At 51.0% G+C, this 16,524-nt stretch overlaps 1 protein-coding gene across 1 annotated transcript in view; it reads right to left on the bottom strand.

Annotated features, from left to right (window-relative positions):
* Positions 1 to 16,524, bottom strand: part of SPTLC2 (serine palmitoyltransferase long chain base subunit 2) — a 72,802-nt gene that overhangs the window by 30,478 nt on the left and 25,800 nt on the right. Inside the window, exons 2-8 of the mRNA XM_068254470.1 lie at positions 16,140 to 16,325; positions 10,486 to 10,640; positions 8,655 to 8,803; positions 7,830 to 7,954; positions 4,273 to 4,366; positions 3,469 to 3,574; positions 3,101 to 3,320 (exon numbers count right to left, since the gene is read on the bottom strand). Coding sequence (XP_068110571.1) covers positions 3,101 to 3,320; positions 3,469 to 3,574; positions 4,273 to 4,366; positions 7,830 to 7,954; positions 8,655 to 8,803; positions 10,486 to 10,640; positions 16,140 to 16,325 — 1,035 coding nt within the window. The remainder of the gene's footprint in view (positions 1 to 3,100; positions 3,321 to 3,468; positions 3,575 to 4,272; positions 4,367 to 7,829; positions 7,955 to 8,654; positions 8,804 to 10,485; positions 10,641 to 16,139; positions 16,326 to 16,524) is intronic.

Below are 16,524 nucleotides of genomic sequence, written 5' to 3'. Positions count from 1 at the left end.
GGCACTGCTGTCTAATTGGACTGCAGGTTGTCACCTGGGTATGCTTCATTGTCTGGCCCGCAAAGACTTCTACATCCTTTTATGTATACTCTGGCCCCCCAGCAGTCTGAAGTATGCTGACCCGGCCCTCGACCAAAACCGTTTGGGGACCCCTGCACCGCTTCTACTGGGAATCCGCCAGCCGCCTCTCCTCCTCTCAGGGGAACCAACTTGCCCGCCGTCTCTACTCCTCTTAGGGGAACGAATACACCAGACGCTTATCCCTCTTCCAGGGGCACCCACCTGCTGCCTCTCCTCCTCCCGGGGAACGCGCTTGCCGCCTTCCCCTCCTCCTGGTGGAACCCGCCCGCTGCCTCTCCTCCCGGGGAAACCCACCCGCTGTCACTTCTCTTCCCGTGGGAAACCCGTCCACTGCCTCTCCTCCCGGGGGAATACGCAAGCCGCCTCTCCTCCTCCCAGGAGGAACCCACCCTCCGCCTCTCCTCCTCCCGGGGAACCCGCCCGCCGTCACTTCTCCTCCTGGGGGAACCCACCCTCCCCCTCTCCTCCCGGGGGAATGTGCAAGCCGCCTCTCCTCCTCCCAGGGGGAACCCACCCGCCGCCTCTCCTCCTCCCGGGGAAACCCGCCCGCCGTCACTTCTCCTCCTGGGGGAACCCGCCCACCGCCTCCTCTCCTGAGGGAACCCGCCCGCCGCCTCTCCTGAGGGAACCCGCCCGCCGCCTCTCCTCCTCCCGGGGAAACCCACCCGCTGTCACTTCTCTTCACGTGGGAAACCCGTCCACTGCCTCTCCTCCCGGGGGAATACGCAAGCCGCCTCTCCTCCTCTCAGGGGGAACCCACCCTCCGCCTCTCCTCCTCCTGGGGAAACCCACCCGCTGTCACTTCTCTTCACGTGGGAAACCCGTCCACTGCCTCTCCTCCCGGGGGAATACGCAAGCCGCCTCTCCTCCTCTCAGGGGGAACCCACCCTCCGCCTCTCCTCCTCCTGGGGAACCCGCCCGCCGTCACTTCTTCTCCAGGGGGAATACGCAAGCCGCCTCTCCTCCTCTCAGGGGGAACCCACCCTCCGCCTCTCCTCCTCCCGGGGAACCCGCCCGCCGTCACTTCTCCTCCTGGGGGAACCCACCCTCCGCCTCTCCTCCCGGGGGAATGTGCAAGCCGCCTCTCCTCCTCCCGGGGAACCCGCCCGCCGTCACTTCTCCTCCTGGGGGAACCCACCCTCCGCCTCTCCTCCCGGGGGAATGTGCAAGCCGCCTCTCCTCCTCCCGGGGAACCCGCCCGCCGCCTCTCCTCCTCCCGGGGAACCCGCCCGCCGCCTCTCCTCCTCCCGGGGAACCCGCCCGCCGCCTCTCCTCCTCCCGGGGAACCCGCCCGCCGCCTCTCCTCCTCCCGGGGAACCCGCCCGCCGTCACTTCTCCTCCTGGGGGAACCCACCCTCCGCCTCTCCTCCCGGGGGAATGTGCAAGCCGCCTCTCCTCCTCCCAGGGGGAACCCACCCGCCGCCTCTCCTCCTCCCGGGGAACCCACCCGCCGCCTCTCCTCCTCCCGGGGAACCCGCCCGCCGCCTCTCCTCCTCCCGGGGAACCCGCCCGCCATCACTTCTCCTCCTGGGGGACCCCACCCTCCGCCTCTCCTCCCGGGGGAATGTGCAAGCCGCCTCTCCTCCTCCCGGGGAACCCGCCCGCCGCCTCTCCTCCTCCCGGGGAACCCACCCTCCGCCTCTCCTCCTCCCGGGGAACCCGCCCGCCGTCACTTCTCCTCCTGGGGGAACCCACCCTCCGCCTCTCCTCCCGGGGGAATGTGCAAGCCGCCTCTCCTCCTCCCAGGGGGAACCCACCCGCCGCCTCTCCTCCTCCCGGGGAACCCGCCCGCCGCCTCTCCTCCTCCCGGGGAACCCGCCCGCCGCCTCTCCTCCTCCCGGGGAACCCGCCCGCCATCACTTCTCCTCCTCCTCCCGATGAACCCACCCGCCGTCACTACTCCTCCCAGGGGAACCAGCCTATTTTTATATTAAAAGGAAAAAAAGCGGCCACTATTCTACTTGCCACGGAAGGATTCTTTTAAATACAGTCCATTATTAGGTAGTAAAAGTTTGCAGATCTCACTGGGGTAACATCAGAACATAGCAAGGAGTTCTGACTGGTGAGTGAAATGGTAACAGTACAAAAACAGTAGCATGCATGTACCTGGAATAAGTACACTTTGTAATGAACCCAGGACTATCTATATATATTACAAATATTTAACATGGCAGGTGCCATATGCAAATACAGCTCCCTGGTTGCTACGTCATTCTCCTTTCAGTAATCCTCACTATTATCGGATATGACCCTGGTGTGGTTTGCAAAACATTGCTAACTAATAGACAATTTTAAAAAAAGAATCTAGTCCAGGCTGGCTTCTGCTCTCCATCACTGTCCAGCTTCTGTAGACCAGGCCCAGAAACTGCAGCGGCTCCACTACTCTCCCCTCCAGGAAATCCACTCTGGGGAAAAGGAAGGAAACAGTTAACTAATCACTGAAACCATTTCCAAACAATTCAACTCTTAGCTGGCGGTGACATGAAGGACCTCCCCCTGTAAGGGGAGGATCTCTGCAAAACAAAAATGAAAAACACATACAATCTTTGCACACGTGAATCCTGCAGTTCCACCCACCCCCTCTCCCGCCTTTATTCTCAGGTCTCCACCTATGGGTACTGGGCAGAAGCCTTGCACACAAGGCATGTTGGCATTTAAGGATTGGTGTCCGATCCCTCAGATGACATAGCTGGGTTGAGGTGGAGCGGCGTGATGTCATGTGGTGGGCGGGGTAAAGTGGAGAACAATGCCCTCAGCTGTCAGTCTACTGAAGCATCGGCCAAGTTTCACCAATCATTTGTTTGGGGCTACAGGTTCTGCTAATCTAATTTTCCCAGTAAATGGACACATATCCTTTCTTGGGCTGTTTCCTCAATTTCCTACAACATTCCACGACGATCATGACTCCATGAAAAATCATTTCATGTACCACCTCTGTCCTCTCCAGGTAATATATGATCTTCTCACTGTGACCCTAGAAAGCAAGCAGAAGAGGAGCAGCCACATGACGCCCACTGACCTTTGTGCCACCAATGTAGCCACCAGCACCACCGAAGCTCTTGGTGAAGGTTCCCATCATGATGTCCACATCTCGGGGGTCCAGCCCAAAGTAGTCCACCACCCCTCTGCCATTTGGTCCCAGAGCTCCGATACTGTGTGCCTCATCCAAGTACAGATAAGCCTTGTATTTCTTCTTCAGGGCGATGACCTCTGGTAAGCGAACAATGGAGCCCTCCATACTGAAAGGAGAAAGTTCAGATCCATCTCCATCCTCCCTCTACAGGGGACAAGTCATCATTCTGCAGAGCCACACACCCAATCTACACCAACCAATCACTTTGCTCCACCACTGTCCATCAGACATCCAGCAACCACATAAACACTGACCTGTAAATGCCTTCAACAACGATGAGGATCTTCTTCCAGGGCCGATGTGTGCGAGGCTGACCATTAACTATGGCGTCCCTCAGCAGCTTCTCAAGGCTCTGCATATCTGCAAGAAGACAGACCTCACTAGGCTGAGAATACACAGAGGACAGGCATCACTAGGCTGAGAATATCCAGAGGACAGACATCAAAAGGCTGAGAATAAACAGAGGACAGACATCACTAGCCTGAGAATATCCAGAGGACAGACCTCACTAGCCTGAGAATATCCAGAGGACAGACCTCACTAGCCTGAGAATATCCAGAGGACAGACCTCACTAGCCTCAGAATATCCAGAGGACAGACATCACTAGCCTGAGAATAGCAAGAGGATTCCACTGACAGCCCATCCAGCTTTAAATGGTCCCTAATGCGGAATGGGAGAAACCCTGACGGCAAAAGGAATAGTTTCTGCAGAAAGTGATCTGCCACATTCTATACATTCATATTTTAATTAGCTTCTACTGCGCATTAATGGGAGAATTATTATTTCCAATTATTTCAATAGAAAGCATTTAATAAAGAGATATCACCTCACGTGGTACATGTACACAGTGTAAGCATAACAGGTAACAGACGTGAGCTGAAAATCGCTGTGTGCCTGAAACGCAGCTCCCTAGATTTTGCTGCCTGAATCCCATGATTCAGATGTCTTCATGGTAGGTCCGCCCCTAGTGCCTCCCACAATCTGATGGTCTACAGAGGAATCATCGATAATTTGCCACACATGAGCAAGCATTAGAGGAGAAGGGCGCGGCACTCACTGTTATGTTTGAAGATCCGTATTGTGGAGCCGGACAGCCGGGCCCCCAGAACCAGCGAGGCGTGATTCAGCTCATCACTCAGAATAAGACAGCCCTGGAGAAGAGAGGAGACAGGAAGAGTAAATTACACCTGAAAGGAAAGCTTAAGCAAAGAAAAAACAACTATTTTAACTTTACTTACCTGGCAGCTTTTTGCAGCCCCCTGCAAACATTTTGTGCCGGCGCTGTCCTCCTGCAACCCTACAGCCAGCAGCAGCAAGCCCTTCAAAGCTGGCAAGCCACAGGCCTACTCATTGCGTCCCCGTGCAAGGCAGCGTTCTGCGCATGTGCAAAAATCACTACTGCACATGTGCAGGCGGCTCGGGGTCACACATGTGCAGTAGCCTGTGACTGGTCAGTTTGAGGGGGTCGCCGCTGCGGGCTGGAGGGTCGTGGAAGGACAGCGCAGGCAAAGGATGACTGCAGAGGGCTGCAAGAAGCCCCAGGTAATTTACATTTTTTTTTTTTTTTTTTTTTTGTAGCCACCCTGGCGTTCTATTTCCCCAGGATTTCCGTGCAAAAAGTGGTTCAATTAATTTCCCATAATTTTCAACCAATTTTTTGTTTGAATTCAATACAGGTTATTGTATTGAATTAAATTTAAAAAAAAAAGTGTTTGCTGCGAGATTTTGATAAAGCTGTGTGACACTGGTTCCATCAACGCCGATCGACGGGGGACATGTGATCTCCAAGGGAGAAGCAAAATCCGCCAAGGGACATGGAAGAAGGCACCGGGGAAGCTATCAGAGGTACGCGACGAGGGATCAGCATGCCAATGGTGAGTATAAGACCCAGATGTATAGCCAGGTATAGTTAGCCAGATGTATAGCCAGGTATAGTTAGCCAGATGTATAGCCAGGTATAGTTAGCCAGATGTATAGTTAGCCAGATGTGCAGCCAGGTGTAGTTAGCCAGATGTATTAGCCAGGAATAGTTTAGCCAGATGTTTTGCCAGGTATATAGGGAGCAAGATGTTTGCCAGGTGTATAGGAGACAGATGTGCAGCCAGGTGTATAGGAGACAGATGTGCAGCCAGGTGTATAGGAGACAGATGTGCAGCCAGGTGTATAGGAGACAGATGTGCAGCCAGGTGTATAGGAGACAGATGTGCAGCCAGGTGTATAGGAGACAGATGTGCAGCCAGGTGTAGGGAGTCATATGTATAAGGAGCCAGGTTTGCGGGTGCCTCTGCCCCCCCCCCCCCCCCCATTGCCCCCGATGCCCCCTGACTCTGGCCGGGTGTCCCTTCTGTGGGGGGGCTCCCCTTCTGTGCTGGCTGGTAGTGGCCGGTGGGGATCCCCTCTGTGGGGGGGATCCCCATACTGTGCGTGCAGGTGGCTGGGTGGCCCTTCTGTGTGTGTGGGGGATATCCCCTTCTATGGGGGCTAGTCATGGTCTGTCGGGGACACCCCCTTCTGTTGTGGGGGGAGGTGGGTGTCCCCATCTATGAGGGCTGTGGGTGGCCTCTCCCTCCTCTTCCCCCCATCCCTTCCGATCCCCCGTGCCCCCCCCCCCCCCCCCCAATCCCGTGTCTCCCCCGTCAGAAGCCCTGATCTACTCACCTGAGGGCTTGCTCCTGCGGCGGAAGCGGCGCACTTCCTCCTCCATCGCGAAGTCTCGTGTTCTCTGTAATTACTGTACGCGGCTTGGTGACGTCACCAAGCCGCGTACTGTAATTACAGAGACCGGGACTTCGGCGATGGAGATGGAGGGTGTGCATCTCGGCCAGCGCAGGAGAAAGCCCTCAGGTGAGTAAAGCAGGGCTTTTGACTGACAGGGGGGAGACACGGGACGGGGGGGGGACACAGGATCGGGGGTGAGGAGGGCACGGGGGACAGAGAGGGAGGAGGGAAAGGCCACCCACAGCTCTCATAGAAGGGGACACCCACCTCCCCCCCCCCGCACAGAAGGGGGTGTCCCCGACCGGCCAAGACTCGCCCCATAGGGGGGATACCCGCCCCCCCACACACACTACAGGGTCACCCGCACGCACATTACGGGGATGCCCCCTCCCCCCCCCCCCTCCCCACAGAGAGGATCCCCGCCGGTACCGGCCACTACCAGCCAGCACAGAAGGGGACACCCTCCCCCCGCACAGAGGGGATCCCCGCACCAGCCACCCGCAGCACAGCAGGGGACACCCCCCCCCCCCCCACAGAGGGGATCCCCGCACCAGCCACCCGCAGCACAGAAGGGGAATCCCGCATGCTGCTGAGCACATTCTCTGCTCCGATGGCTGCACAGGGATTCCCCAGGGTGGCTGGATGCTAGTTCTGCACGCTGTGGGTAGCACAGATCGCTACCCACAGCGTGCTGACAGGCATCCAGCCATCCTGGGGAATCCCTCTGATGAGGGAAAAGTGCAGCCGGCGGGGCAGAGAAACAATAAATCTCCCTGGCAGTATTGACGAGCTCAGCTCGTCAATACCGCTTTCAGCAAGTTTTTCCTGGACGAGCTGAGCTCGTCAATACCACCAGGGTGGTTAATACATCTGGCAATTTTTTTAAAAAAACCTATTCAGAGTTACTTACTTTGGTCTAACCCCAGCCCCTAAAAGCTTAGGAGTCTCTTGCTGCAGCTCTGCTCTTAGGCAGTCTCCAGGGGTCCCATCCGTAGCAGCTGCCAGCTTGGATTTTATTTTTTTTAATTGCAAGATATATCCTTCCAGTATTGCTTTAAGTGAGGGATATGGAGTCTGCCATACCTATTTCATTTTAAGCAATACTAGTTGCCTGGCATCCAGCCGATCCTCTGCCTCTAATACTTTTAGCCATACACCCTAAACAAGTATATGCAGATCAGGAGTTTCTGAGGGAAAAAAAAAAAAAAAAAAAAAAAAAAAAAAAAAAAAAAAAAAAAAAAAATCGCCCTAATAGCCCCTGTGCAATGATTCCCTATGAGAGAGTGTTCACATCTGAGCAGTTCGATTATGATCAGGTCCCCAAAGCGATTGCCTCAATGGAAGGTATAGAGATTTCCTTAGCGCTTCCATGAATAAATACAATGTACTTATTCATTTCCGGGTAAAAGAGTTCACTTCCTGAAGTCAAAAACAGAATCACTGTGCAAAAGCGCTTAGAAAAAAAGTGTTTTGTTTTTTAAAAACGCATCGCGGCGAAAAAAAAAAATATATTGCACAATAAATCGCAAAACGCTGCCGTCAGCAATTTATGATGTGAACAAGGCCTAAAGGGGAGAAAAAAAATAGAGTCTCTGCAGCAGCCCCAGCTCTCACTCACCTCTCTGGGCTCCAGCACTGCAATTTTACCTCCGTCCTCCGGGCGGCACTGTAACACTTTGGTGAGATCAATGACGGCGATCTAACCTGAGTGATTCAGAGCCTTCAAGGACAGGAAGGAGAATGGCTACCGACGTCTGGATCCCCCCCCGGGAGGTGTCCAGGCCTTGATTGCTGGATCACATATGTTCCCCAGCTCAGAGGGACCTTAGCAGGTCCACGCAACAGCGACCCAAACACAGGACAGGAACCAGGATCTGCAGCTCCTACAGGACCCACCTTTCCAGCCAGAGCTGGGATGTTCATAGAATTGGTAGCAAAGCCCATTCCATAAGCCAGAGCGGCCTCCACGCCAAGGAAGCGTGCCAGCAGACGCTCCAACTCCTCGTGCTTGTCAAGATTACCTGCAGAGAGACAGAGTCATCAGTAAAACCAAGCAAAAGAGCCCTCAGGGGCTACGGTGTGGTCTCCATAGCCATAAGTGGTGAGAGCTCAAAACCTCCATCAGCAGGAACACAATCCCAGATGGCTACACAAGGATCTCCCTCACCAGATCCCACAAACTCATAGAAGGTTCGGCCATAACCTTCATTAGGAAGACATCCCAGATGGCTACACCCACCTCCCTCAAAAGAGGTCATCAGACCCCACAAACTCATAGAAGGTTCTGTCATAACACGCATTAGGAGGACCAAGGAACACAGTCCCAGATGGTTACACCCATCTCCCTCAAAAGAGGTCATCAGACCCCACAAATTCATGAGGACTGCTCGTAACCTCCATCAGCAGGACCATAGAACAGAGTCCCAGACCGCAGTGTAAGGAACTCCCTCACCAAATGCCATGACATTACTACATCCAGTGTTCTCCCCAGAATTTTATCTATCCGGTTGGCATGAAAAAGTAACTGGGTGGGGCACGACAGGGGGGTCTAAGGAGAATGCAGGGCCAGCACAACTCTGCTTACAGAATAGGACGATGAGGTGGTGATCTGATAACAGCCAGGTGCTCACCAAAATTGTTACACAATGGTACTGATGGGGGTGGTGCCAGGCAGAACTAGATGATGAGGAAAGAAGGGAGGTAGTACAGAGAGTCACTCACCCATCTCCTGCCGCGTGCTGCACACCCCTCCTCCATACTGCAGCAGAATCCGCGACGCAGCATCAGCACAAACGCCATGATTCTGAGCAAAGCCGAGGTAGTTGTAGGAACCCATATTGATGACGCCCTTTATCACCCGACCAGTGAACCTGAAAAAAGCAGAATAAGGCCGTCAGTCTGCCCACACAGCTGAACAGGTCCATCCTCTACACAGACACTACATTTGTTAATGTGGAGCTACTGAGGGAAGGGGGCGGGGGGTAGAGGGAGCTGGGAAACAAAGTATTTGCCATTTACTCTGGCAACTCAAAATACATGGGGCGGGGCAAGGGACTGTAATCTCGTAACTAAGTACTACTTTTTTTTCCCCTAGGTTCTAATACCTATAGGAGCCGTCATGTTCTAGACCCAGCGCATTATGTATACAGGGGAAGGTGTGAAGGTAACATCTGTGACTTCTCTAAAGTCTTCGAATCAAGGTGTTGTATGTACGTCCATCCATCACCGCTTCTTCTGCTAACGTGTGTAATAAAATAATTACATCAGTCCTTATCTCCCTGAAATTTCTGGTGTGGGGTGGGGCAGGCCGTGGCAGTAGATTAAAAAGCCTCTGCTAAAAACTTTAAAACGTAAAAAGAAGAGGTAAAGTTGAAGGTTTTTAGTAGTGGCCCACATTATTGGCATGCATTTTTAATGTGCTAATGAGATGCCCTGCATGCTAAAAATGGTGTTTGGTTCACTTTAAGTGGCAGAACATTCCTCTCACTATTAGTATGGGCCCAACTGTAGAGAATCACAGAGTCACTACAAAATGGCTAATAACACAAAAAAAAGACACACCATGGCCTGCTGCACTTAGCGAGTTGATGTGGGTGTGTCCATTAAGATTTGGTGGCTTGTGGGGGACATTTGTTGGCAGAGAACCACATTTCGCCCTTTACATAGCCAAACACTCGCTGATTCCTCCCCAGACTGTAGACATAGGAGCACAGAAGTGATCTAGCAGCACTGGCATGGACTAAACAAAGTGAACCATAAAAGCACAGTGGCATGGTGGACAGCACTCTACCCTTGCAGCGCTGTGTCCCCAATTAAAGGACAACTGTAGTCAGAGGGATATGGAGGCTGCCATATTTCCTTTTAAGCACTACCAGTTGCCTGGCAGCCCTGTTGCTCTATTTGGCTGCAGTAGTGTCTGAATTACACCAGAAACAAGCATGAAGCTAATCTTATCAGATCTGACAATGTCAGAAACACCTGATTTGCAGCATGCTTGTTCAGGGTCTATGGCTGAAAGCATCAGGGGCAGAGGATCCGCAGGACAGCCAGGCAACTGGTATTGCTTAAAAGGCAATAAATATGGAAGCCTCCAAATCCCGCCCGCTTCAGTTGTCCTTTAAAATCTGAGCTGGGACACTATCTGCATGGAGTTTGCATGTTCTCCCCGTGTTTGTGTGGGTTTCCTTCAGCCACTTAGTCTTCCTCCCACATCCTTAAAAACAGACAAATTAGTCGACTTCCCCCAAAATTTGCCCTAGACTACGACAGACATACGACTATGGAGGTCCTCTGAGGACAGTCAGTGACATAACTATGTACTCTAATGTGCTGCAGAAGAGGTCAGTGCTACATAAAAGAATAATAATAATAATAATAATAATAATAATATGGTGGGACATTAGACTGGCAAGGATAGGATTAGAATGTGAGCTCCTCTGAAGACAAATTCCAACCAAACCACACAGCTGCTGACACAAACAGGAAGTAGAATATTTGAGGAATGGGACATCATGTAGCCCAGGTTCTACAGTATGCCCATGTCAGTCCTTACTTGAAGGTCCAGTTGTAATCATCACTGAATCTCTCGATGACATCTACCCGGTCCCCTGGAACGCTGCACACAGGCCGATTCCAGTTGTCCCGGATCCTCATATACAGATTCCGCGTGTAAAAGTTCTCAAAGTCCTGGTACAGCGGTACAAATTCCTGCGGGACAAGCACAAGTTACAAGATGCAGAGGCAAGTCACATGCATGATGCAGAGACAAGTCACATGACCAGCATTCCCACCTAGGGAAAGCACAAGTAGTTTCTGAAACCACACAGGGCCAGTCAGCAGGACGTCGTCACATGATGAGCCACAGACATCCAGTGTTTGGTCAGCTGACTGTAACCGAGGCTGAATGAGGCCGGTTTTCTATAGCACTTATGTGTGATAGGCTTAAAGTGCGACTCTGCCTCCATTATAGAATTAGTAAGACGTATCAAGCTAGAAAAATGCCAGTGTCCTGAAACTGATCATGAGTGACCTTGGGTTACGAAATCAGTTGAAGTCTCAACTATATAAGTAAGGCCTCATTCACACTAGTGTGCTTTTGTCCGCTTTTCAGCAACATGTATCAATCTGTAACATTGATGTGCTGATAAAAAAGCGGACAGAAGCGCACTAAGGCCTCGTTCACATCATTTAGCGCAGATGGATGTGCGATCGGAACGCAACGCGTCCGATCGCACGCCATCTGCGCTACTATTCGCTGCGCTGCAGATCCCATTCATTACAATAAATGGGATCTGCGCTGCGATTACCAAAAATGCGTGCAGCACGCGATAGCGCAATCGCGCTGCCACGCAGCGCATATGATGGGAATGGTAGAAGGGCTGTCTATGCCCTTCTACCGTTCTTGCGCGTCGCACACTATACGCGCTGCCAAAATGCGCACGGCAGCGTGTATAGTCTGAACGAGGCCTTAGGCCTCGTTCGCACAGCCATCTGCATTGCATAGATGTGATCGAAACGCAAAGCGTACGATCTTACACCATCTGAGCTGCTACCCGCTGTGCTGCTGATCCCATCCATTGACAGGGATGGGATCAGCTCTGCGGTTGCGGGCAAAATGCAAGCAGCAGTACACAAACGCATCATAGAGCATCGTACTGCTGCGCAACACCTTTGATGTGAACGGCAGAAGGGCTGTCTATGCCCTTCTGCCGTTCTTGCGTGTCGCGTGCCATACGCGCTTCCAAATGTGCACGGAAGCACGTATGATGTGAACGAGGCCTTAGTCCTCCTCCACATCATGATGCGCAGATGGCCGTGCGATGGGAATGCAGGGCGTACGATCGCACAACTTCTGCACCACTAGGCGCTGCTGATCCCATGCACTACAGTGAATGGGTCAGCGCTGCGTTTGCGGACAGAACGCATCCAGCAGTATGATGGCGGATCATAGCGATTCGCACTGCTGCGCAGCGCCTATGATGTGAATGGCAGAAGGGCTGTCTATGCGTTCTTGCGTGTCGCACATCATGCGCACGGAAGTGCGTCATGATGTGAATGAGGCCTAAGTGTGCATGGGGCTTAAGTTTACCGTCATAAATGAACGCCACCTGATCAAAACTGACATGGAACTGAGCTCAAACATCCGTGTATACTGCCCCTAAAAGTGATCTTTCCAAATGAATAAAGCCAGAAATACTGTACATCACTGTAACCATGGCAACCTCACAAAGGTTATGACTACAGAAAGCATCATTATTCAGCTCCCTTGTTTCCCCTCGATGTAGAGTAAGAAGTCTCCAGAGGTCCTGCCAAGAGCCTCACTGGTACTGGGCTGTAACAAAGCATAATTTCTCTGAGTTATGGGAATCGCCCCGCGTCTGCAAAACGCCGACACACCCACTAAGCATTTCCTGCAGGAAGTTGCTGGAGTGGCTTGTTTCCTCTTCTCTGCAGCAGGAATCAGCAGAGAACTGTGTGGAGCAGGGGTTGGGAACCTATGGCTCGGGAGCCAGATGTGGCTCTTTCGATGGCTACATCTGGCTCACTGTTAGGAGTTGATTCACTAAGCTACACTGCTCAAGCAACGCAGCTTAGTGTGGCAGCCCAAGTAACATTTTAAAAGTAGGCACGTTACTGCTGCAGCATGCACTACTACGGTAACTTACTCACGCTCCCTCCAATACTAACGGCCGCTCCATTTGTTCCACCCTGAATCCTGTCAGGTTCAGTGGCTTTGTAGGACGAGATCCCTGCACTTTGATCGGGCTCAAAAGGCTGCCTGTCACTTGACAGGCAGCCTATTGGGACACAGTGCAGGGATCTCGTCTTACAAAGTGAATCAACCCACAAGTCAGCTAGCTAATTGTACAAGCTGTTAGTCTGTATTTCTCCTGTCTGGCTCTCGGGGAAATTGCTGATGTTGCTGAAACCCAAGAGAAGCTGAAGACGTGTCTGATACTTCCGCTGCCCGGAGGATCAACTGTATACACATCACCATGGCAACAGGGATGTGAGCCCTCTGCTGCACATGCGCACTGTCCCAGTTTGAAATATATTGTATGGCTCTCACAGAATTACATTTTAAAATATGTGGTGTTTATGGCTCTCAGTCAAAAAAAGGTTCCTGACCCCTGGGCTGGAGGCTTGCTGTATATCAGGAGGGAACATCTGAGGGACACGTAGCTACCCCAAACTACCACTATGAAATTTGTGACATGGCCAATGCCATTAAAGGACAACTGAAGAAAGTTATATGGAGCCTGCCATATTTATTTCCTTTTAAGCAATACCAGTTGCCTGGTTGTCCTGCTGACCCTCTATCTCTAATACTTTTAGCCGTGGGCCCTGAACAAGCATGCAGCAGATCAGGTGTTTCTGATATTATTGTCAGATATGACAAGATTAGCTGCATGCTTGTTTCTGGTGTTATTCAGACACTACTGCAGCCAAATAGACAAGCAGGTCTGCCAGGCAGCTGGCATTGTTTAATAGGAAATACTTATGGCAGCCTCCATATTTTCTCATACAGTTATCCTTAAAAGGTATGGTACACACAGACATATCTGAATGATAAAAGCCCTGATTCAGCAACTGACCATTCTCATCGATAGCCCTGCCTGATTGGACTGGAATGACAGACAGAGGGGACACACACTGGTTCTTCAGTCTTTTCGTTCTGGAAAGTTGTATTTAATGTCACCTCTGGTCGGTGTACATACCGGACTGTACAATAGGGGCCGCTGATTGACATTTGCTGTGAAGAGGGTGTAGGGCGGATTGAACATAGTAAAGTATATACAGAATTATACACTCCCCATGGTGCAGCAAAGTCCCCATTATCCGGCACCGGGGATTGGCTGATGCTTTCTAATTGCTAGAGACTCAATATTAAAAATAGGCCCAGTTAAAGTGTACCTGATTCCCTCTTTCTTGCACAGGACACAAGGAAAAACATTACAAATGCACCCTGTATGTATTTTAAGAGTTTAGCCTGTGTAATTCCCCCTCATTTGTGTCTAATCACTAGTTGTAATTTTATCACTCGCCTGTGTCACATGACTGCCTATGGAAGATAAGCCCACTTGAAAGCACCGGCTGTAAACAATAGGTCTGCTTCCATGAATCAGGAAGTAGAAACTGCAGATTTATTTTAGGATTTGTATCAGCTGCAACAAATACATGTTTTTTATTTGAAGGTTATTATCTTTCTTCCATCTAAGAAATATAGCGAAAAATCAAACACCTTATCCCAGCTGAAGACCTACCTGCCCTGGTTCATGCATTTGTATCCTCCCGCCTAGACTATTGCAACGCCCTGTTCATCGGATCTACAGAAAAGGTTCTGCGCCCCTTACAGCTAGTACAGAATGCTGCAGCCAGACTCCTAGCCAATGCCCCCCGCAGCTCACACATCACCCCAGTACTGCAAACTCTTCACTGGTTGCCAGTAAAATGGAGAATCAATTTTAAGATCTGCCTGCTGACATTCAAGGCTCTACACCACATGGGACCCAAATACATAGCAGATCTATTGGAACTTTATGCCCCTCCATGCACCCTCTGCTCTGCCAACAAGATGAAGCTGATTATTCCCAGGAAACACTTAACATTTGGTGCTCGGGCCTTTTCCTACGCAGCCCCTACTCTATGGAACTCACTTCCACAATCAGTACGAGAGGCTCCCTCTCTGGACAGCTTTAAAAAAAGGCTAAAAACCTCACCTCTTTTCCCTAGCCTTTGAGACTGCATAATGCAGGGTCACAGCGCTTTGAGTCCCCAGGGAGAAAAGCGCTATATAAATATTATTGTTATTGTGGTTATTGTTATTATGCTGTTGTGTTTCTTTAGAGCAGAGAGGAGTTCTGAGTTCAGGTCCACTTTAATACTGTACAATCCCCAAATCTGTATACATACCATGGAATATAACCCTGCATTTCAACGTTGCTCCAAAACATTATTTACAGTATATTATATGCAACCAGCATTTTTTTTTCCTACTAGACCAGCATTGGAAGGGTTACACAGAGCTTTAAAGTTCCTGGACAGAACTGCAGACTCATCCGAAGCTGACATAGATACATTTTGTTTACATAAATGTATCTAAGTGTTGAATGTGACTCACTCTCTCTGACTGTGCAGGAGCTGGAGGACAGCCAAAGAGTGTGTAACATTTCTCACTTGTTACATTCTATTTAGTTAAATGTATCTATCTGAACTTCTGCATATCTCTCCACGGAACTTTAAACCGCTGTGTTTAACCCTTCCAATGCTGGTCTAGTAAAAAAAAAAAATGCTGGTTGCATATAATATGCTGTAAATAATGTTTTAGAGCAAAGTTGAAATGCAGGGTTATATTCCGCTTTAAATGATAAAATACAGTAATTGGAAGTATATTACCCTTGTGAGGGCCATGAAATCCAGCAGTCCCTACAAAAGCCTAAAAAGTTGGCCTTCAATGTGAGTACTGCCTAAAATATGTTCTGGTTGGTTGAGACTTCTGGTTAGTTGAATTCTGGATAACTAGGACTCTGCTGTAAACAGCTTTACCAGGTTTGGGCACCACCCAATTTATCCAAACAGTAAGACAAGCAAGCCGGATAAATAAAATCAAAGATTCTACCACTCCAACATCTCACAGCAAGGCCCTTTTTCACAGAAAGCCACAAAAACAGAATAAGCCATTCCCAGTCGAGCCCTGGAGCCAGCCTGGGATGTACTTATTTGTGGACATCCCTGATGAAGGGGCTTGCCGTGACTCCAGAGGTTTGCTCCATCAGGTCAGTGTTGTGATGTATGGATTTGAAAGTCCTCTCCCAGTATCGGATACAAAACCACCCCAGAGCCACAAACTGGCCTCACTAAACATCCAGGAAATGTAAGAAAGCTCTCCCATATACAGCATAAGGACCTCCCCCCTCCCCTACACAGTGTGACCTCTTCACCCCGTACAGTGCTTCCATTCCCAATGCCCCCCCCCCCCCTCCTCTCCTGCACAGTGTGACCTCCTCACCCCATACAGTGTTTCCATTCCCAATCCCCCCTCCTGCAGTGTGACCTCCTTACCCTGTACAGTGTTTCCATTTCCAATCCACCCCCCCCCCCCCTCTCCCCTGCACAGTGTGACTGCCTCATCCTGTACAGTGTTCCCAATCCCAAGCTTCCTCTCCTGCACAGTGTGACCCCACCCCTTCCCCCGTTGGGCCTCACCTTCTGCTCCTCCCGCTCGGTGGCATTATGGCACTTCTCAATCTTCCAGGCTCGCAGGAAATCTCGCAGGTAGCCGAACAGAGTCAGGATTCCGTAGCCCATATATGTCAGGACGGCAACCAGCATCGGCGTTTCCTCAAATGCTTCATTGAAAGGTCGCTTGTACAGACCGCCATTCTGATATTGCTATAGAGAGAGAGGAGACACAGGTCACCCACCAATCCCATCACACACTGACCAAAGCATAGATGGGGTGGAGTGAGGGTGGAAGAGACAGCAGGGAGAGCTGAGGGGAGGAGAGGAGACATACACTACTACAAGGAAATCTCACAATTGTGGGAGGAGAGGAGACACAAATTACTGCAGGGAAAGCTAACCTTTGTGG

Source organism: Hyperolius riggenbachi, chromosome 9 (genome assembly GCF_040937935.1).
Source record: "Hyperolius riggenbachi isolate aHypRig1 chromosome 9, aHypRig1.pri, whole genome shotgun sequence".
Classification (NCBI taxonomy): domain Eukaryota; kingdom Metazoa; phylum Chordata; class Amphibia; order Anura; family Hyperoliidae; genus Hyperolius; species Hyperolius riggenbachi.
This window is presented reverse-complemented; position numbering and strand designations above follow the sequence as displayed.